We start from the raw sequence: 22832 nt of genomic DNA on the forward strand, positions 1-22832 counted from the left end.
AGGGTAACGAAAACATGTGTATCTAGTTATTATTATAATAAAGTCCTTCTTTTACCAAGATGGGTTGTGATGTAGAGGTAAAATTGCTTCATCCTTAACTAGAGATCTCAAGTTCGAGCCCTGGATAAACAAATGAATATAATTGGTGCGCTAACTACTCTCCCTCCGTCCCCCGAGGGAGTATTAATTATAGTAAAATTACCTTCTGTTTATAGTTTTTTAACAAGTGTGCAAAGTCAATAGTGGACAACTATTGTTGGACATAGCTAATATTAATTGAATTTTTGGGGCTATTTTTATTGTTTAAAATAATTGATTTATTCAAAGTTCTAAGATGAATTTGAATTTTTTTTATATATATATATTTGAGTTTTCTTTAATAAAGTTTGCTACCCTTTAAGAGATAAATTGCACAATTTGCTAAGTTATATTTATGATTTCACAAAAGTAGAAAGTATGATTTTAAAATTATGACATTAAATGTTTTTCTAAATAATTGTTCATTTCTCATAAATTCAGTTAATATGAAATAGAGGGAATATCATTTTACTTTACACAATTTGTTAAAAAAATTAGTGATTTAAAACAAATTATAGCTATTTACCTGAATATAAATGTCATCATTAAGGGTAAAAGATATTTTTAAGTTAAGTTATTTGTAATTTCTAAAAAATGACATTCTATTTGAGAAAGAATAAAAATAAAATTGTAAACTTGATTAATTTTTAATTATAAAAATGTAACTTCCTTTTTGAAACGTAATAAAAAGAAAATGAGACGAAGGGAATTGGTGATAAGCGCTGGTCATTAGAGATGGCAATGGGGTGGGGTGAGTTTAAGAATATTCGAGGCTGGTCGCGGGGGGGGGGGGGTTAAGGTTATGTGGGGTGAGTTGGAGTGCGTTTTTTTATAAATTAATGCGGTTATAAGAGTGATATAACATTATTTATTAAAATAATTTGTTTAAAGATACTAAAATATTCAAGATAGTAAATGAGAATGGTTCAACAAAAAATAATACAACTTATTACGTGTTCCCAATTCACATCAAAAAAATATTTTTTCAAGTCATTATCTATTAAATTAATAAAACTTAATGAAAAAATGAATTTATTTTTATGACTCTTATTTTTAATATAAAATTTAACTAGAAAAAATATATAAGGAAAAAATTATGCGGGCAAATTCATGGGGACGGGTCTATCCGGGTGGGGGTGGGACGGGTTGAAAATGAAAAAAAAATGTTATGCGGAACGAAGCGAAATAAATTAAAAAATTTGCGGATTAAGATAAATCCGTGCCGTCCGCCCCCGCCCAATTGCCATCCCTACCAGTCATGGACTTCTGATCCGACATATTTCACTTTTTTTTTCTTTTCTGTCATGTATTTAAACAAAAGAATTTATTTGAAATTGACATAAATACCTTTTGATCCCTCTAAACTTGATAGTAAGTTTTATTCATTACATATTTTAGGTTTGCTTAGTCGTAATTACTACAAATAGACATGTTTGCGACTTATGTTAATTTTTTAATTATCTTTTCCTGTTTTAAGTGAAAAAAACTAATTTTTTTTTAAAGTAATGATCTGAAGCATATATGCATGAGCTAAACTTATATCCACTGTAATGTTTCAAGCTTTAGTGAAATAAAGCTATAACAATTTTTTTACCAGTGGACAAACTATCCCATTCACTTTAGTTCAATATATATGTTACATAAAATAAAATTATATTCCCATGTTTTGTGCACTATGACTCTAATCATATTCTCCTTAATTCAACTATTTTATTATTTTAGCTTTCAGAAAGTTAAAAAGAAAAGGGAAAAAAACGTATGATATACCCCTTAACCTTGCCATTTGGAGCTGATATGCTCCTCGTTATGAAAGTGGTTCACATAAACCCCTACCATTACAAAATGAACTAACATATACCCTTCATTTAACGGAAATGAAAAATTAGTTTTAAATTTATATTTTTGACAATTTTAAAATCATTTAGAGGTATATGAGATCCTTCTTGCAAAGTTCAAGGTATATTTTAATCTTTTTTTTAAACCAAAAAGGTATACTTTAATCTTTTTTCATACATAAATTATTTTTTTGACTTCTTTGATTATCATTATTTGAGTTTCTTACTTTATTTTTTTTCTTTCATTCCTTAGTGTAAAGAAAAAAAATTAAACTATTTTTTGTGACTATTATAATTTAAAACTATTTTTTCAGCTATATTGTAATTTAGTTTTTGTATTTAAAAAATAATAATTTAGGTCATTTATAATAAATTTTACAAGAATATTAGTGAAACATAAATAAATTTGATCATCAAAATAATAAATCTAAATTAGTCATTGAAATAAAAAAAGTTAAAAAAATTTGTTTGAGGAGGATTAAATATACCCATATGGGATTATATATATATTTTTTAAAATAATTAAAAATTAAATTAAAATTTAGTTTTTCACTTCCGTTAGAAGAAAAGGGTATAGGTGAGTCATTTATATAACAGTAAAGATATATATTAAGTTAATATCAACTCTTCATGACAAAGTTAAGGAGTGTATTTGGTCTTTTTCCCAAAAGAAAAAGTAGAAGTATGTAACTAACAGAAGAAGAGCTGTAACGAAAAATGAAGAATCGTTATCGAAATCTGAAAAAAAAAGATGGAAAAGACTAGCCTAAAACAGAGTAGACAAATATCTTTTTCCTATATTTTTTAGAACGATATAATTTAAAGAAGTTTAATGACATTAATGAAATGCATGTGGCCGATCGAAAGATAGAAACAGGAATAAATTAATTCTTTAAGAAGAGAACATAAAAATTAAATATTAGTGACAACAAAAATAAAAATATGTCCGACATAATTTTATAAGTGTGAGAAATCATTCTAGAATAGCAATATTTTTTTGTTAGTAACCTTAATAAAAAAACTGTTATTGTTAGTTTTTACATAAATAATTTATAACAAAATAATCTCAGTATTATTACTATGTGAAGTTGTGAACCAAATGGACCCAAAAACATACAGGGATGGAATGAATATATATTACAATACTGGAAAAATAAAATAATATAATGCTCGTCTAAACACTTATTTTTGGGCCTATCCTTAGATTTCTTTTTAAATTTATCCCAAATTTTATAGTTTATAAAAATTAGAAGACCATTTATTTATTATCCCAACTAATTTTCATGTATCATTTTTCGGTCATTTGATCTGGAAATGCATGTTGATTGTAAAGAGATTGTTTGTTGGATGATTATATTAAAAAATAATTAGTTAATATCATTATATTTATTTACTTTTTTGTACCTATAGATCTTCGTAAATAATTTTCATTTGAAAAATTGTAGTAGCTATTAATTGTATTATATTAGTTTTTATTAAAGTATAATAATAGTATCAAGCTATAATTTAAGAATATTGTATTTTCTAGTTCATAATAATTTTATGTCAAATTTACGAATATTTCATGTTTTACAAAACAAAAAAAAGTGAAATATATTTAAAATAATAAAGCATTTTAAAACTTGCATCCTAATTTCAGTAAAAAATATTTGAGAAGCTAGTAAGTATGTGATATGCTAATCTAAAATTTAAGGGCATAATTGCATGGTAATTAGGAAACAAAAAATGAAAGGAACAAGAAGATAAACTATCTTATTGTATTCATTAACGCACAATTAAATGGATAGAGACATAAAGCAGGAGGTTTTTGGAGGTACAAAGGCCAAAGGAAGCAACTGCTGAGTGTTCGACGCGTGTCAAAAGAATAGCCGACAGATTGGAATTTTATTTGTCTTAGAACCATAGGATGATAAGTAAGTAATTGTGAGAGAGAAAGAACACTAGCTTAGTAAAAGCACAAAAACACTTTACAACCACCGATCGATTTTAAGTGTGAGTTTGTTTATAGAGGGAGAATGGTACTGGCACTGGCCCTGTGTATGTAGAAACTTAAATTAGTGTGTGTGTGTGTTTTGCAGAACAGAAAGAGCAGAGAGAGAGAGAGAGACGTTTGCTGCTTTTTTGGCCATGGCGGCGTTGCAGAGAGTTGTAAGTCTACCTCTTTAATGCTCCCAAAACACAAGCCACATAATACAAGCCTAAAAAGCAAATATCAAAGGACTACTACTTCTTCCATCTCTTTCTTTGTGATTTATCTCTATCTACAAAAGTCTTCTCTCTTCCTCAACTTTGTCTGTCCAAGAAAATTTAACATAAAAGCTGCAACTTTTATCTAGCCAAATGCCCTCTTACTGTCACGCGCTTATATAGTACAGACAATAACTGAAGTATTATTTTTTTTAAAAAAAAAACTTATTCTTTTCTTTTATTATACTCACAAATCAAGAAAAAAGTGAAGGGAGAGGTACCTACCCATATCATTCTTGGGTCATAATCAAACCCAGTGTTCGTGATCTGCTATGGATTGTCAGTCACAATTGAATTTTGGAAAAGGCTTAAAGGAGGCAACAAAATGGCTGGCTTCTTTTCACTAGGTGGTGGAGCAGCAAGTACCAGCCAAGATCAGCAGGAGACCACCAATAATCCTCCTACTGTAATTGCTCCAGAAAGTAATTGGTTTTTGTACAGAAATGATCATCATCAAGATTTGCCCACAACCTACAGAGGTTTTGAGTTATGGCAAAACACTAATTCCCAACCTCAGATTCGCCATCCAATTAATCCGCTTCAAGATCTTTATCCTACAACGGCTGTGGGATTAGGTATCGGGCCGAGCCATAGCGGTTATCCTACTGTGGCTCGGCCCGATCACGACCCTCCTTCGGGAGGAGGAGGATCGGGTTTGGTGATGATGAGGAGTGGAGGAGGGGGAATTAGCTGCCAAGATTGTGGTAATCAAGCGAAGAAAGATTGTACCCACATGAGATGTAGGACTTGTTGCAAGAGCCGAGGCTTGCAGTGCCAAACCCATGTGAGAAGCACTTGGGTTCCAGCCGCTAAAAGGAGAGAAAGGCAACAACAGCTTTCTACTTTACAGCAACAGCAAGAAGAAGAAGAACAACAACAGCAGCAGCAGCAGCAGCAAACGCTGCAGCTGCACAGAGATAACCCCAAAAGGCAAAGAGAGGATCCAAGTGCTTCCTCTCTTGTATGCACTCGTATATTACCTTCCAGTACTTCTGGTAAACTTTTTTTGTCTTTCCTAATTCCTTATACACAGAAATATCTATATATATACACTCAAGAATTTCATATAAAGGACTAAAAGCTTAACATTCGTACAAAGTAATTCACAAAATATCATAATGAAAACTATGAAGAAGAAAAAAAAGAGTTCCCAACAACAAACAAACATACCCAATAGTATAATTTTAAGACTGGATTCTGGGAGAGTACATGACAGAGATTGTTTGCGATAGACTCTCGACACAAAAGGAATCTGGGTACAAAAGACAAAAACGAGCTTCCATTGTAGTTAAATAGTAAAACCACAGCTTTTGCTTTTTCTCATCTTTCAAACTTCTCATCACTGTGTTTTGGTAATCCTGACAAAGAAGACGCTATTCTCTCTCTCTTCTCTTTATGCTATTGATATCTGTGTAGCCACATGCCTCTCTTTTTACCTCATTTTACGCAAATTCTTCTCGAACCAATTAAACTTACTTCAATTTGTTTTTGATGTGGTTAGGGTTAGAAGTGGGGAATTTTCCAGCAAAAGTAACTTCAAATGCCGTATTTCACTGCGTTCGAATGAGCTCCGTTGACGATGCCGATGATCAATTCGCATATCAAACAGCCGTAAACATTGGTGGCCACGTGTTTAAAGGAATTCTATATGATCAAGGTCCGGAGAATCAGTACATGGCTGCTGGTGAAAGCTCATCCGGTGGCGGAAGTGCTAGTCACCAACATAACCTTATTGGTGCTGCCGGCACCGCCACGTCAGCTGCTACGAGTGGTGGTGGCGGTGCTGGTGCAGCACCCGAAGCCTCACCTTATCTGGATCCTTCATTATATCCAGCTCCTCTCAACACTTTCATGGCTGGTACGCAATTCTTTCCACCTCCAAGATCTTGATGAGCTTCAATATTCTTCTACACCGAAAAAAATTGACATTTGACTTTTTACTCTGTAATGAGATACAGTTATGTTAGTAAGTAGTCGTTAAGGCTGAAAAATTCTAGGGGTGGGGTTGGAATAGAAGCAAATTGAAAGAATGGAGGGGGAGTTTTCAAGTTCTAATTTCAATCATAATTGGATTATTTCCATTAATTCTCATGGAATTTCTTATAAGGTCTCTCTCTCCCTTTGAGCTGTAATGTTTGATTTTTGTCCTTTTGTTTTATGCTATAGCTGTTACAACTAATTCTTTCCAGACTATTTTCTCGTTTGACTTTCACTTGGTCAATTTCGGAAATTGTAAATTTCAAATGACATGTTTTCAAAGTTCCTCTCATGATCAAAGAACTAAGTTGTGTTTTGAATATAACACCTTTTTCTTCTCCACAAACGTGTAGTATTGCCTGCCATCTTTCATGATACTAATTTTTATAGTAATTGTAGTATCAACTTATGGACTCGACTAAGCAAAGTTTGCAACACATACGATTCTTTGAACAGAAAAGCATTTTTCTATTTACAACTCATGAAATTGAAACCTCATTAGCTAAGGGTGATGAGATCTTATCCATCACACTCAACCCTTTGCGATGTAGTGACTGACACTCAAGGAGGTATTTCTTCCTTGGTTAATTAATCTACATTTTCTACCTTCTCTTCATATGTGTATGGTAAAGAGTTTAACATATTCATATACACTATCATGTTATTTTTACGTATTAATTACTCATTTATTAGTTTATAGGTTACCTATTTATGCTAACTATAAAGCCTGCATATAATTGACATGTGAATCTTGAATTTAAAAAAAAAGGTGACAAAGTAAATTTTGTTAGACTTACAGTACGTACTGTGTTAAAACTCTGTGGAAAGAAGAGAATTTTATGTGTTGTTGGCTTGTTGCTATGTTATGTCCGTTGTATCTTGAATTAGCTTTTGAGTATCTAAGAGATTTGATTTGCATGTAAGATATGGATTGCTGCTTTTGATTGGTTCAGGCTTGGTTTAAATGCATTGGCAGACGCATTAAGTTAAAATTAATTAAGTGGCATAAAGTAAAGAGAGAGAGAAAAAAAAAGAATTTAAAGAGCATTTACGTACACAATATATATACATCAAGGTTTTTACTGTTTTCATTGTCAATGTTTACTTCTGTTGTAAACTGTGTGCAACAGATAAATTCAATAGATTCCCTTTGGTTGCAAATTTTCTGACCTGCTGTTGCCTGTTACTATCTGATCTGAATTACATTGAAAGGCCTCTTTTGTTCCTCTCAGTCTGTCATTTTCCAGATTTCTACTATCTCTTCTGTTGCATCTTTGCCAATTCTTCCAATTATTTGTTATGTTACTCGATGAGTTTGTTTGATCAGGCATGAAGTTTAAGAAAAAACAAAACTTAGAATTATTGTCTTTAGTTGTGGCATTGATGTGCCTATAAATATATGTCAGTAAAGATAAAATAAGGAATTTAAAGTTAAATTTGAATTTAAATTGGAGTACATCAATTCAATATTTTAAAATAAAATTGTAATTTAAATATTAAAAAATTATATGAGAAGTACTTCAAGTTGCAATTTTTCACATGTGACCAGGATAAAAATAATACATTTTTGAATATTATTGGTTAAACTTCCCATAATTTAAATCTCAAGAAGTGAAAAATATCACATTAACTGAGATAGAGGAGTATCATTTTTTTTTTTATAGAAAGAACAGAATGAAAAGGAGCAAGTACTTTCACGTAAGTTTGGTAAGTGAATATTATAGCTACATTCTTCTCAGTTGAGATTTTGATTATCCTAAGCATTATTAGTAAATTATGTCTTTAATATAGTTAATGAAGCTAAAACCTTTCACTTGGGTTAGAGAATAGTCCTAATTCCAACTAATTGTAGTATTATCTAACTAAATTTGATGTGTCATATAAATTTGGACAGAGAAATATTAAAACAACAATAATATATGCACATACACATTGATTTAGTAACCACCTTATTTTAATGACCTTGTCTCTATGAGCGAAAATAACCGTATTCTTAGCTGGAAAAGTTAATTTTCCGTTGGTTTTAATTAGTTGATAGGTTTATTTAATGGTTCGAACATTAATTAGAAGCAATTTAAGGAGAAGTTACTAGAACAGAAAAACAAAAAGATGAGCAGTATTTTCGTTTTTTTAGATAAGAAAAGACGTACAAGTGTGAAAAAAATGTATATGTCCCAAGACTTCAAAGGATACAGCAAATGTTTAATTATATTACGTCTTATTTCTGTACAGGTAATATATATATATATATATATATATATATATATATTGTCACTTTCTCCTTCTCTTTTTGTCACTATTGCTTTTATATAATGAAGAAAATGTGCTAATTATATAATCCTTCTATTTTTCTGTGAAAATATCTCATAAATTAAGAAGATTAAAAAATGTTAGTCGGAGGTCTATCAGAGATTACCTCTCTATCCATTTTCTTGTTATGATGACAAATATTAATTGGTCATTAATTGCTATTGTTTGAATTTTTAAATAAATGAGTATGCATTTTGCAATTGAAGGAGACAACATGAGTTAAATATATAATTACTTGTATTTATGAATTATGGTCCAGTTCTACTATGTGCTGTATCATAAATTCATAATGGTATATATGAATGCTCTTAAAACTCCCTGTTTGACGTAGGAACTTTAGTAAAAAGGTTGATGATCTATATCAACTTGTATTGTGTACGTAAAACTGTTGTTTATGTGTTTATATATATATATATATATATATATATATATATATATATATATATATATATATTATAATAAACCCATTGGGGATCCATTAGTTGTATTGTTAATGTTGTCACGGATTCTTCGCTTTTGATGCTGCACTCGTGTTGGATTCTTAAAAATACAGCGAATCTGATAATTATTTTTGAAAAGTCCAAGCAACATAGATTGTAATGGAATTCTTTTCTTCTTTTTAAAATTTATTTAGACCAAGGTTAAAAGTGCAATGAATATTTTTTCATTTTATGTTTAATGAAATTCCCTGGTTTGGTCCAGCACTGGCCTTGTCTGGTCTAGATATAAGAAACCATTATTCAACCTAAGGGCTATTCCTTTTTGTTCGAGTACATTTTTTTTGGACCATAGTCCACATGAACTGTCTCATGTTAGTGCTCATTATTTCAACTTAGGAATTTGATTGCATGTGCTTGTAGATAGCATTTTCTAAATTGATTTTTTTTTAAGTTTACATAGTGGGGAGGGGAAAAGGAAATGAGGGAGATAATTACAAGGTTGAGAATCGAACCTTCCGTGAGAGTTTAGATAGTAACTCATGAATTCATTCTAGAGCTATGCTACTTCGCATATTAATTTGTTATACTGCGCATTTCCCACTCATTTTCATTTTTTCCATATGATTTCAAAGAAAAAGTGAAACGTTACTTGTCGTATGTTCCACATATAATCTTAACCTACGCTACGCTTAATTCAATTGATGGTACCATTTCAATCTCCTTGGTTAATTCTTACACAACTAACGCCAAATAGGTGCAACTTTCCTTTATCACATGTGTTCAAACAACCTGTTATAGGGTGTTTATGTGAAATTTTTTTTCTCTTCTGAAGTAGAGGGAAAGAGAAAGCTCAATAGGAGTAACTTTGGAGTGTGTATATATATAGAGAGAGAGGGGAAAGAGACTAGCTCATCTGACTAACAGTGAGCGTGGAGAAATATTAGTAGCTCAATGGATTGATTTGAAAGTTAGAGAAGCTCAAATCGGTAGGATATGAAGAAAGTATAGGTATTGACCCAGATTTAGATGCTTAAGTCGAATTTGGAGCATTTTAATAACTTGGGAGATCCAACTAGAAAAAGAAAGGTTTGGCTATGGTGCCTCGAGTACTATTAGTAGCTTGATGTGGGTTCAATTGATAAACAAGTTTAGTGGATATGACATGAAAGAATCTGAGCATAAATTTCAAGGTAATTGGTGGAGTAACTCAATACCGTTTAAACCTTTTTTTAAAAAAAAATTAATTAAAATTTCAGCGTGATGTTACTCAAGTGTAGTATTCTCTAATTTTAGTAAACTCATATTAGTTAGCACTAAAGGGTGAATTAATATTCAATAATGTGAATTTTTAAACCTTGGAAATTCTAATAGACAGAAAAATTTAGTGATTTTTTTTAAATTTGTCTAAGCTTTCGTAGGTAGTCGTTTTGACAGTAGGTATTTGAAAACTTGTCAAATCACTATGAAATGAACGATAAATATCCACGGTTACTGACGTTTATAAATGCCAAAATGAAAGAACATGCATAGAATGAAGGTGAAGTAATAGGAGCGGCGCTAGATTATAGATCACAAATTCAATTGAATTTAGTATCTTTAGTTCAAACACTATATTTATCTTAAGAAATTCATTGAACATAAATAAATATTAAAATTATAAAATTTAAATTTTGATTCCGCCTCTATGGAACAAAAAGCATATTACCTAGTATGTATGAACAAAAAAATACATGGGGAACATATAGTATGAATGGTCATGTTTTAAATTATGGTTGCCGAAAGATGATATGAGCAACTATTTTCCCATTCCCAATGCTGGCAACTTACTATTATTGTTTGCATATTTACTTTCTCTGTGAATTTTGAACAATTAGATTCGATCATATATTCCTGGACAATAAAAAAATAGAATTCATGGTTCCAACAAAAAAAGAAAGATTTTCACTTTCCTCAGATTCAAGAAATCCTCGAGCAACAAAAACAAAAGCAGGTTTTTTCTCATGTACTGTAATTTCCCTTTCAACATTTTTTCTTCCCTAAATTTATGATAATTACTTCATCATTTGTACGAAATAATTAAAAAAATACTTTCAGTACTTGATAATTTGAAAAAAATAATAGTAACAAATACTTTTACTTGCTCTAGACAATGTTGGAAATTTGTTGTAGACCGTTGTTTGTCGTTAACATGCCAGACAATTGAATTATTAAAGCATGCATTCCATATGACTATAGTTCTTTTAGTTTTTTGAATTTTAAAATATGCCTATTTTTTTTTTGTTTAAATTGACTATCTAAAGATGCGTCTGCTTAATAAAGTCATATTTTGAGAGAATTTCAATCACTTTTAATATTAGGTCTTTACCTCAATCACTAATTAGTCCTTATAATTCTCGTTTAAACTCATCTCCATTAAGTTGTGAGCCTTGGTGTAGACGTTAAACTTGACCCTTATCATGTCTATTCAATCACTAATAGTGTACAAAGTTAGAAGAAGACACGGACTAATTTTTAACTTAGAAAGGAATTACATGTAGAGTACTTGTACTCACAATTTTTTTCCCCACATTTTTCATATTTCGTTTTAGGAGTAGGAAATTATTATGATTTAACTAGTTATATTAAATCATATATAACTTAATTCCTCTCGTTAAAATAGATGTTTGAGAAGAGTAGAAAGTTTCCATTGAATTAGAAGATGCCAATTTGGCTTAATAGTCTGCCACTATTTATTTGTTTGGATTAGGTCAACTTGACTGACACTTCAACTTTTAGAGTGATGGCCTACTTGCTCACACTCTATATGACGTATGTTCCTTTATTTATTTTCCAATATTCCTCAATGTAATTGCAATGGTCCTAAAGGAACACATAAATTTGGAAAGAGCTAATAATGCTTTAACTAGAAATAGTTTTCTAACTAGTTTGGATCCATCGTTCAATAGTTCTAATATTTTCTAGCAACCGATTAATCGTTTTGACAGTCTCACACCATATTACAAATTTTCACATTAATTATGTGTTGAAGAGTTCCACATCGGATGAAAAAGGAATTAATGATCTTGTTAATATGATTTGAACAATCTTTGTTTTATGAGTTAGCCTTTTGAAATTAAGTTAGGCTCAAGATTTATTTCTTTACATAATAGCAGAGAAGATGTTTAATTTAGTTTTGAATGTGAGGTGGAGTGATGAAAAGTTCCACATCGAATTAAAAAGAAAAGAGTGGTCTCTTTAATATGACTTGGACAAATCGGTTAGCCTTTGGAGTTGAATTATATATGCCTAAGATTGCAATGAATTTTAGTATGATAATGGATATTGAAAAACAAGTCAAGTTAATGAAAGGGGTGTAATTAGGGTTTTGTAGTGTTAAGAGGTGGATTATATATCTATATACTGTACTAGCATTTCTTATTAAGGATTATAGGAGTAGCATCTTTTCCTTTTAGGGTGGGTTATTTTTTTTTTTTTTTTAATCACTAAGCAGGATTACTAGGTTAATTAATGTCATTTCTTTATAAAGAAAATAAATAAATATACATATATATAGGAATCATCTCTAAACCCAATGCAAGATAATGGAGTGGTCCCCTAGCTAGCACCATTCCATAGGGTCAACCTAAAGTTTCTCAACACTTGAGTACAAGAATGATTGTTATTTGGATTAGAAGATGCTGCCAAAATTAAATTTTAATTTTTTTAAAAAAGAGTATGCAAATAAATGTGTAGTCTTCAAAAGGAAATAAAAGAACATGCAGCAGCTTAGCCAGAACTGAAAATTCCATTGTGTGTTTTTCTTTTTACAAATATTCTTTGATGAAGCATAAGATGATTTCATGGAGGACCCATATTTTCTTTTTTTTGTGGTGGGGTCAAATTTATATATACTCTTGTGGAATCATATGTACGAGAATGTGAAGGGTTTGTAATAATAACGATGTTTATATATGAACAAAGTTCCAAAAATACACAGTTATATATTTATATCAATTTTTAGATCCAATGGTTGTAATACATGTTGCTAGTCGATACCTTGTACTGGCAGATAGGGTTATATAAAAAAAAGGGGTAATAGTAGGGTGTATCAGACTAGAAATGTACAGTGAACTCACATGACCCTATATACATATATACTCCTTTGAAGGTGTTTGGATTAATTTCACTAAATTAGACGATAAAATTAGCTCAAGAAAGTATGACATATTTTATTTGTTTAAGTTTAGGCATATTATTAACTCGTTCAGTATGCAATTTAATCCATATAACTATTAAAATATTTAAATAAAAAAACTCATTTGTGATGTGTTAACCCATATAACTTTTTTTTAAAATACAACGAATTAGTTAATTTTGGTAATCAAACAAATTTTGTTGTTCATTTGGATAAGGATATGTTGAAACTACTTTTCTACCTTTGTAAGATAAGAGGTAAGTTTTGCGTACATAACTATTGGAGTATTGGGTAACCACAAAATCCTTAGCAAAGACTTCTACCAGACGTTCTATTTTTCCATAGAAATATATTTGTTCAAGAAAGACATTGTTGTTGGTAATAATAGACGAATCGTAAACAATTTTTTAAAAAAAATCAAAAATTGATAAGAGTGGGACGGATTAGGCTATGACTTATTATTTAGCTCATCTTAAACTACCTTATTTCATCTCAAATAACTTTAGACGAGATAAAAGTAATACGCAATATTTTATTAATTTGATTCATCTCATATTAACTCATTCAGATCCATTTATCCGTTAATTTGTCACCAAGTAATAGATAAGCATATCTACAAGTAGTATGCATTTTCTCTTTTCATTTTTTTTTTGGGGTAAAATTGTGTTATTCCTTTTTCAAAGGCCAGATTAATTGCTCACTAGAAAAGTCAAAGTGAACGGTTCTTTGAAAAACTGATACAAAAAGAATAGGTTCGAGGTCGATAATTCTTTTTGTTTTCTCTGGCCATAGAAATAAAATGTCTACTGACTACGAATAATGGAAAGCACAAAAAGAAACTCCTCTTGTGATGATTTTAGTAAAGAGAGTTGCACTTATTCTCCATCAGTTTATTTTTTTTCTTTATTTTAGCTAATAATGGTTATATAAAGCACATCAAACAAAAGAAATCTCTTGGTAAACTTTTTGACAATCGACATTATTATAGAAGGACGTTTAACTGTATATAAATGTCAGTAGCAAGAAAATGAATCTAGTTTTTTTTTTTTTTTTTTAATTTATAAAAGGAAAACCCGCAGTCGCTATCCTTTGGGATGCGCACAGGGTAAAATCCCGTTCCTATGCAATAGCTCGCAAACCACATAAGAGAGGTAGGCAAGCCCGGTGCGACGAGCTCGACCAGGTAGACGAATCTAGTTTGACATGGAATTTTAAGGTAGGCCTTGTTGTAAATATTGTCTAACGTCTACACCAAGATAATCTAATGTGTATTGTTTTAAGCAAGGTAGGTCTTTGTGAAATGTGGAGGGAGTTTATGGAAAATATGGTTTATTCTTTATAAAATTATTTTTTGTTTAATTAGTACTGTAACATTACAATTGTTGCGAAATTGATGAGATAGAACAAAATATACCAAAGTTCTAACCTTCCAAGGTGTTAACTCTGTTCTAACACTTATCTAGGGCAACTACACAAGCACAGAACGATTCCTGCGGGCCATAATTTTTTTTCTTGTAACTACAGAAGTAGATCTAAAATCGATAGATAAATTTTTAAATAGTTGAAGGACTAAACCCGACAAAAGTATAGCCAAGGGACCATTTTAGACCTACTCCTATAGTTAAAGGACTATTTATGACATTTTCTCGAGAGAACAATATATGTTTTGAAATATTTAATCAGAAAAGAATTGAATCGTCTTTCCTTTTAGATTGGACAGAAATTAATAATGCATGCCACACTGGAGTCTGTTTACAGACAACATTTCGTTTTATATTGCTACCAATCAACCTAGACACGGGGAAGATGTAGCTATGAAACAGTAGATGAGTACAAAAATGCATATATTTGAGCAAGATGTATATAGTGCACCCAGAGAATCGTCCTTGTAACATTTGGAGATAAGTGAAAAACGACATCAAGGATGAAATGTTGACAGAAAAAGTTACCTTAGTCTAACCCCAAATAGGCATAGTTTATACGTAACAAGTGTTGCAGTAATATACAACTCAAACCTATAGGAGAATAAGGACTAAGAACAAAAAGAGCTCTCTAAAAGTTTACAGTGTTCCAATCTTTTTCTCTGCAAGCAGTCCCTTCAGCCGAACCGAAGCCCTTCCTCAATGCGTATGGCTGAAATCCCATTGCGGTTGTTCGTTTTCTGCATGAAGTCAGGGATCTCATAGCTTACGCCACCCTATAAAACTCTCAGCATGTCTCACTCGTCACCACTGACCAGAAGATGCTCTAGGTTTTCCCTTTGTAGAATTTAGATACTGTGAGACAAAGAGCACTCCCATTACAATTATAAGGCAGCCAACCAGTGTGCTAAAGAAGAGTGCACCAGGTTGCCTAGTTTGAACGAAACCATAAACTCCACTTGATGTGACAAGGATAAGATCAGTTAATCCATCATTTGAGAAGTCTTCGGACACCAAAGCATGAGTGGGAGGTGCAGGGAGGTCAATAGTAGTCAACACACTCCCTCCAGGAGATAATATTACAGCTTCTTGGTCTCCTGCTGCAAGGATCAATTCTTGACTGTCATGCACCCGTAGAGAAAATGCCTTCAGGGTTGGGACTACTTTACCAGCTTCCATCATCCCCGCTGGCGATTGAAGGTTTGACCATGTGGCACCCGTCAATACCTGCCAATTCCACAGAGCACCATGTCCATGCAAGCCCGGTGAATACGATGTTACCTGAAAAGAGTACAAGTAATCAGCAGTCAATTATTGTATATAAATGAATGCCCAAACATCTAGAGAAGACAAGAAATTAAGCATGTCCATGGCATGAGAACTCATTTTTTCAGGATTCAAACTACTCACTCTGAAGAAACAATTGTGTGTTACTGTTAAAAGTTAAAACTAAACTCTTGTTCCTAAGTTAAGAGAATACCTCGCCACGATTTGTCAAGAATACAACATCTCCATGGCTTCCCTTACGATGTCGATGGCCATCATTTCTGGGGATGAGGATAGGCGTTGCTACCTCCAGTGAACTTGCATCAAAAGTGTGACCAAATCCTCTGGAGAATTCACCAGCCTGGAATAAGTTAAAAGGAGAATGACGACAAATAGAAGCATTGAAAAGCTGTTCTCGCACTGGAACACCAGAGGTGGCAACAGCCCAACAGGGACGCAGCACCTCCATTGATCCACTAACAACAGTCTGTTCAGCACCATTGGCCCCCACAACCTGCAAAAGAGCAAAATTAGAAAAGAAAGGACATGTTTTTGCCTTTAGACCAACATGCTTGTTCATGTAAAAAAAGTGCTCGTATTAGAATGCTGATTGATTTATTAGAATAACAGTTCTACTGAGCCACCAATTTTTTCCCTTCAACATTTATGTAGAGTCAAAATACTTTATATTGCATTCTAGTCTGCTAGTTCTTTGGTCTCTGAAATATGGGAAAGATTGGTTTCTCTCCTAATATTGATTCATACTTTTCACTTTCAGTTTTAACATCCAATATCCTCATATATGTATCGTTCACTCATTTTTATTCTTTTTTGCGATCAAGCATAATATATACACATCATTCATAAAGGCTGATAAGTTCAAGAGGAAAAGAGTGTTCTCCAAAATTATCTCATCCTCGACGCATATTTTATACTCTTCCTCTATAAACCTCTGTGCTATAAAGCTTAATTCCCGAGTGCAATTTTATGTTGTTATTTGGGGTCCCCAAGATTTTTTGTAACTTCATCCATCTTACGCATGTTTTTATCTAGCATTTCACATGTTTTTCCTGTTGATGGACCATCTATTTGCTACTTTATTCTAAGATTCATTATCCATGATTCCATGTTTATTCACATTTAAGCAAAGGCTCTTATACCAAAGCTAATAGAGATTATCCAGTACTCTATATTAAAGCCCAAATTTGATAATTGATACTCGGACAATATAGTTCATTTCAATCTGAAAAAGAAGAAAGTAACTTCAAGAAAATGCTTGACAAACATGACCATATTTCACACCTTGAATTGAAACAATCATTTCAATTGGAAATGGAGAAAGAAGAACGTGATACATCAAAAGTTGTATGTTACCTGGACATGGTCCAACACTCCATCGCCATTAATATCTGCATGAAGCCCGCCTTCTAGGAGGTGAAGCTGGTGAAATCATGACTTCACATTAGACATGAGCTAATAGACAAGAAGATGGAGGGTGAAAAGGATCTTGAGTTCCCTCGTAAAGAATCTTCTGGTATAAGAAAGTGTAAAAATCTTTTCTAGGTGTTCATGATATTTTGCATATTCTATGGAAAAATAAGATATTGCAGTATGCTTAGCAATTATTAGACAGCTACTATTCGAGATCCCGTTTACTCAGACAATGCAATCAAGAACTTTTATCAACCAGAATGTTGTACATATACACAGCAATACTTGAATCACCATAGTACACGACGTCAGATATGTGATGTGCCGCAGTTCATACCTTGCACACAGTACGTCCTGTTGCTATATGAACAGCTTCAATCCCTTCCTTCTCATGAGCCACGACAACATTAGGGACCCACCAAAGCTGGGTATAATTGGTAATAGTAGGTATATAGGGCGAAGGCTGCACCAAAGAAAAAGCTGAGAATGGATAATGTGATCGAGTGCTGATATGTATTGAGGAACGCAGTATAGTCAAAATATTCTCAATTTTACCCAATTAAGTTTAGCTTATTATCTATGAATGATTCTAACTTCTAATCAATTGCCAGCTAGAAACAGTTGCTCCATTAGATGGTTCCATAGAAATACAGTTTCTTCACAAAACAGGCACTGTTTTAGTGAGCAATATTGTATAACCTAGGAAAAGATGTTACAGTCTAAATGGAGATGAAGATCCGGATTTAATTGTTCATTTCTGAACCACAATCATTTTATCATAATAATAGAAGCATACAAGGAAAGTAGGTTACAATTTTAGAGGGCCAGTAGAAACACAGTTTTGTTTCAGAATTTCCTTTCCAGATTTTAGAGCTCTCTCGCTCAATCTTTAGCAACCACTACCTGGCCTAGAAGTGCTTAATCCAGTTTTTCTATAATCTCACCTCTACTGACTATCTCTACATGCCAAAAGCGACATACAATACAAGACATTCTCGAGAAAAAAGGTGAGAGCGAAGAGAACTAAAATAACAGTAAACCATCACCTTTTTGGGTTTTGCCGATTTTGCATAATTTACTGCCTTTCCTATAGCATTTGAGATTCTTTTGGTAGTGTCCTTCCCAGGAGGATGCTTTTCCTCAGGCTTCTGGAAAGGGTAAGTAATGGACTTCCCAGGTACTTTCTTAACCGCCTTCCTTTTGTGTCGCCTGAAGTGTGCCAACTTTAATCTGGTGTCTTCTCGCCGATCCTGGTCCAAAAGAACATGCCATATTAATTAACAGAACGACCAACATACGTCGCAATGACTAGCAGAATGGAATAATAAGATGACATACTCACCCAGTTATGTGGCATAACTCCAAGAATAGATTCTCTAAATTCCCGACATTCGAACTAGTATTGCAAACAATTCAAGTTAGCTTAGAGATGAATATGTTTTGAGTTGAATAAAACATTGTTCAACAAGCAAGCAGAAATAGTAGGGAAGGATAACATTTGTTGGTCCTTGAAAGTTCTAAGTTCTGAACTTTCTATAGAAACTGGCTTCACATTGTTAGGCAATTAAGGCATTCAAAATCGCGCTAGTATGTTGCCATACCTCCCCAGGATGACGACTGTTCAAAGCATGAGCATCAAGTTTGTAATTATGTTGTGGAATCAAAAGAGATTCATCAGAAGATGGCGATTGAATATTCTGCAATATCAGGAGGAAAAAAAGGAAATGGAAGATCATTAATAGATTAAATATCTCAAAATCTTCTCTCAAGTTTAGTCATACCCAAACTGACCAAGTTCACATCACAAACTCTAAGCTAAAAAAAAACCCAGTAAATTCAAGTTGTATCAGCATGTGTAAGATTTTCGCAAACAATCTAGCTAGCTCTGACAAGATATTCAATTCCAAATTGACATTAACTCAATGGTGCCCTTTTTCAACAAATAGCAGACCAGCAATGATGCAATTACAAACTATGACATTGGACTATGGTACAGATAACTCTAGGATATACACACTTAACCAAATATCAGACCTGAAAGGTATTCTAGAACTAACGGAAAACAACAAATCACAAAAGGAAAATAAGGGACACTACTAAAATGATCTTTATTCCTTCGGAAAAAAAACATAACATGAAACAGAAAAGGCTCCTATTATGGGACGGAGAGTTAGTGGGAAACCTCTATCTTCCTGCTCCAACGTAGTTGGCCGGTCCGACCAGCAAGTGCATAAAGGGCAAAATGGCGTAAATCCACAACTCCTGAATTCTCAGATGCCTGGGTTAAACAAGTATGTCAAATTTTAGAACTACATAAAAAGGATGCCTAGGAATACCTTGTTACCATAAGTGTGTGTGTATATATATATATAAAGAAACAATAAAATTCATGAAAAGAAGATAACAATAAAACTGAATATAAACAACCTCTCACAAAGGAACTGACACTTCATTTTCAGCATTCCCTCCTCCAACAAACAAAAACTCTACACACAAAAATAGGGAATAACAGGCATATTGATTGTAATTTCTCCATTCTCCTTCATTATATGGAGGTACACTAACACATGTGAATCACAATTCATGAGCACTATCATCTTAAAAATCGCATGTTTATAAGTACTTCACCAAGGACCCTGGAAATCTATTTGGAAGAGTGTGGTACCAACAAAGGTGAAGTGCTTCACCTGGCTAGTAGCCAGGACCCAGGAGAGCCCGTCTGACTCATGAGGCATTACAAAAAAGGGGAATTTGCATTGCTTCAAGGTGCTCATTATGTAAGGAGGCCTTAGAGACAAACAATCACTTTATTTCATTGTAGAGTGACAACATGAGTGTGGGCATAATTTATCAATATGGCTAAGGTGAACTGATCTTTGCCAGAACATACTGGAGACCTTCTAAGTTGTTGGATTAGAAGGGAAGAAAGCAAGAGTCAAAGGATATGGCCGAAATAATACCTGCCTGCATTTGGTGGAACATTTGGAAGAAAAGAAATGAAAGAATTTTTGAAGGCAAAGAATGTAAAATACGAAAGATCAAGTAGAAGCTTATCACTTCTTTATGTTTTTGGTGTAAAGAGCAATATATAGAAGAGGAAGTTCAGTTAGTGGACTTTATATGACTTCTGTAATTACTTTCAGTAAATGTAAATATTTGGAGGTGGCGAACATACCCTTAATGCTGAGGAATACAAAGTTACCAGTTTTTTTTTTTTTTAAAAAAACAATTCACCAAGGACCTTAATACAAAATCATAAGAAGTGGCGAAGAATAAGGTCCAAGCTCAGACTTTTTGCACATGGAGAGAGCTATTAGTATTTCAATGAGAAGCAGGGTTATGTGGACTAGTGAAAGTATCTACAATAATTCTCTGTGATATTTAATTTGACAAAGAGAGATAACTACTTTTCTTATTTGATCAGACCAGAAATTTGAAAGGGCGAAATCGGAAATACGAAAGGGATAGTCATTTTACAGGCTTAGACGACAAGAACTGATATAAGTCATTTTCAAGTCAGACTCCTTGAGTGAAAGCCACGACACTTAAGTTTTTATTTTACATCTCTTCTCGACCTTAATATGCAAGCGAAGAGCACATATTCCGTATTCTATTTCTTTCTTTTCCAAATAACAACATGATTGATACAATGATATTATGTTTCTGTGATGATTTGGGAACCAAAAATAAAGCATGGCTATACATAATAGTGACTGTAAGACGAACACGAAGAAATGTGTATAGAAAACGGCATGAATGTTTACCTCCTTCTCAGCAGCACTTCTTCTATGCTGCTCTGCACTTTTCTCAGCCATTTCAATCTCTTCAAATGGATCAATATGCATCTGAAAAGGGAAAGGATGTAACTTAAGAGAAATTTAGCTCCAGATGTTTTACTTACTCAAAGAAAAACTACAGAAGGGGTAAGAGACTAGCTAACGAATGCTACATGTGTCATTGAATCATATAAAGCTGTATTTCCTTCTGAGATTTTTTCTTTGTAAATACTACCTTAAGTTGTATTCAAAATTACATTCTTACAGGGTTGATCACTTCTAGAAAACATATAGGCTAATTACATACATGAGGCTGCATTTCCATCCGTCCGCCAACAATCACCAAGCCTGAATCTCCGTGCTTTACAGTATAATTACTTATGGAAATTGCTATCTCCCTGTGATGAGCATTATGTGGAAAATCTTCCTGAATGAATTAACCAGGAAGAACGAATGAACATCATCTTATCACAAAGTATATCAGAGGTCACTGTAAGTCAAAATGTGAGAATCTACATGCATAAAAGCACCTGCAAGTTGACCTCCCATAGCTTTTTGAGATTGTGATCGAAACACATCACAGACCAACCTGAGGTAACAACAACTAGGACCTGTTTCCGAGGCTCCCTGAGATTATAGTTCCTATCTATCACACCAGTGGCCATCGCCACCGCTCGTCTTCCTGAGACAATACGAATTTTGTCAGGCAAGAGGGACACCTCCGCGAGCAAACGTGCTTCACTGAAACCTTCATCAACACGCCTAGAATGTGGTTCCAAAACCTAGCCAATACCCATATGCCATATGATAAGAAACCAAACGACAGACAAGAAACTTTTCAGCAAAAAAATTAGATTAAGCTCCATCCAAAAATTGATTAAGAAGTCTACTCCACGCCAAAAAATGCTGCTCAGTAATTGTTAAGTCTAGCATACGGTCCAGGCACAAAGAATAAATCAAAGACCTAATGCAAGGGCAGATTAAGACTAATTCATCAGTGCAGTCGCAGATTTTCCCCGTGGGTCAGAGTACAAGAACCTCTACTCTCCTAGTTCCTTCTATTCAAATGTCAGCAGTACTCTTCTACATCATTTAAGTGGAAAAGTAGGTAGCCACAAAGCATAGTAGGTTTCAGTTCAGCCCTTTCTATCTAATTAACCAAACCAAATTGTCTACGTATTATATACAGGTATGTAAATGCACCAGTCGGAACCCACCCACTGACAGTAAATTCTTGATCCGTATCTGCTCCAATGGGATTGTAATATAGAAAATTACCTGAATTTTGGCATCATGAGTGGCGACAAGGACCTCTTTCTTTCCATCACCGTTGAGATCGGCAACAATTGGGGGAGGAAGACGCTCAGCCTCGTATTTGATGGGATACTCTTCGAAAAGATGATACCATGCCTCCTTGAACGATAAGTCACCTTCGTGCTGGAATTAACCGCCAATAGACAATGAAATCAGTTTAAAGTATGATTTTTTTCAATTAGGGAAAGTGATATCAAAGACGCTAGGGTTTTTGAAGATCGGAGATTTTTCTAGCAGTATGAAAATGGGGTTGAATAGAGAAATGACTTTTACCTGAAGAGAGAAGAAAATAGCGAAAGCAGATAGCATCAGAATAGCTAAATCGCGTTTCCTCATCTTCTTCTTCTTGCTGATCAGCGACTCACAGGAGGAAAGTGTTCTACCCTTCTTAACTTCAATGAAGAACTGAGTTGCAACGTTTGACTACGGCTTGATTTTTTTTCCCGGGTCAACCCGCTTCTACATTCTGGCCCAGTAAAACTGGGTTGAGAAGTTATGATCTTACCATCTTACAAATCTTGTAATAAATTGCTATAACTATCACACAAATTTTCTATTTGTGT

The 22832-nt window shown here is 33.2% G+C and overlaps 2 protein-coding genes across 2 annotated transcripts; one reads left to right on the plus strand and one right to left on the minus strand.

The window, feature by feature from the left end:
- The first annotated feature begins 4321 nt into the window (after positions 1–4321).
- LOC125822163 (protein EXPRESSION OF TERPENOIDS 1-like) lies at positions 4322–6185 on the plus strand. The gene is made up of 2 exons (XM_049501543.1): positions 4322–5155; positions 5662–6185. The coding sequence occupies exons 1-2, from the start codon at positions 4486–4488 to the stop codon at positions 6048–6050; spliced, it is 1059 nt and encodes a 352-aa protein (XP_049357500.1). The 5' UTR covers positions 4322–4485; the 3' UTR covers positions 6051–6185.
- Positions 6186–14908: 8723 nt separating this feature from the next.
- On the minus strand, positions 14909–22820 carry LOC125821993 (uncharacterized). The gene is made up of 13 exons (XM_049501367.1): positions 22543–22820; positions 22234–22392; positions 21486–21737; positions 21263–21382; positions 20944–21024; positions 19362–19457; positions 18781–18876; positions 18522–18575; positions 18226–18429; positions 17517–17642; positions 17123–17188; positions 15963–16262; positions 14909–15763 (listed from the first exon to the last, which is right to left on the minus strand). The coding sequence occupies exons 1-13, from the start codon at positions 22603–22605 to the stop codon at positions 15287–15289; spliced, it is 2094 nt and encodes a 697-aa protein (XP_049357324.1). The 5' UTR covers positions 22606–22820; the 3' UTR covers positions 14909–15286.
- Between the last annotated feature and the right edge of the window lie 12 nt (positions 22821–22832).

Source organism: Solanum verrucosum, unplaced genomic scaffold (genome assembly GCF_900185275.1).
Source record: "Solanum verrucosum unplaced genomic scaffold, falcon-dt-bn FXZP01000103.1, whole genome shotgun sequence".
Lineage (NCBI taxonomy): Eukaryota > Viridiplantae > Streptophyta > Magnoliopsida > Solanales > Solanaceae > Solanum > Solanum verrucosum.

Bases quoted from the DNA above. Each gene is read 5' to 3' on its own strand.
- LOC125822163 (XM_049501543.1), top strand. From the start codon at position 4,486: ATGGCTGGCTTCTTTTCACTAGGTGGTGGAGCAGCAAGTACCAGCCAA. The intron at 5,156-5,661 runs GTAAACTTTTTT...TGATGTGGTTAG, and splicing joins ATTACCTTCCAGTACTTCTG to GGTTAGAAGTGGGGAATTTT.
- LOC125821993 (XM_049501367.1), bottom strand. From the start codon at position 22,605: ATGAGGAAACGCGATTTAGCTATTCTGATGCTATCTGCTTTCGCTATT. The intron at 19,458-20,943 runs GTAAACATTCAT...TGTTTAACCCAG, and splicing joins GAAGTGCTGCTGAGAAGGAG to GCATCTGAGAATTCAGGAGT. The intron at 18,576-18,780 runs GTATGGCAACAT...TTGCAATACTAG, and splicing joins ACAGTCGTCATCCTGGGGAG to TTCGAATGTCGGGAATTTAG.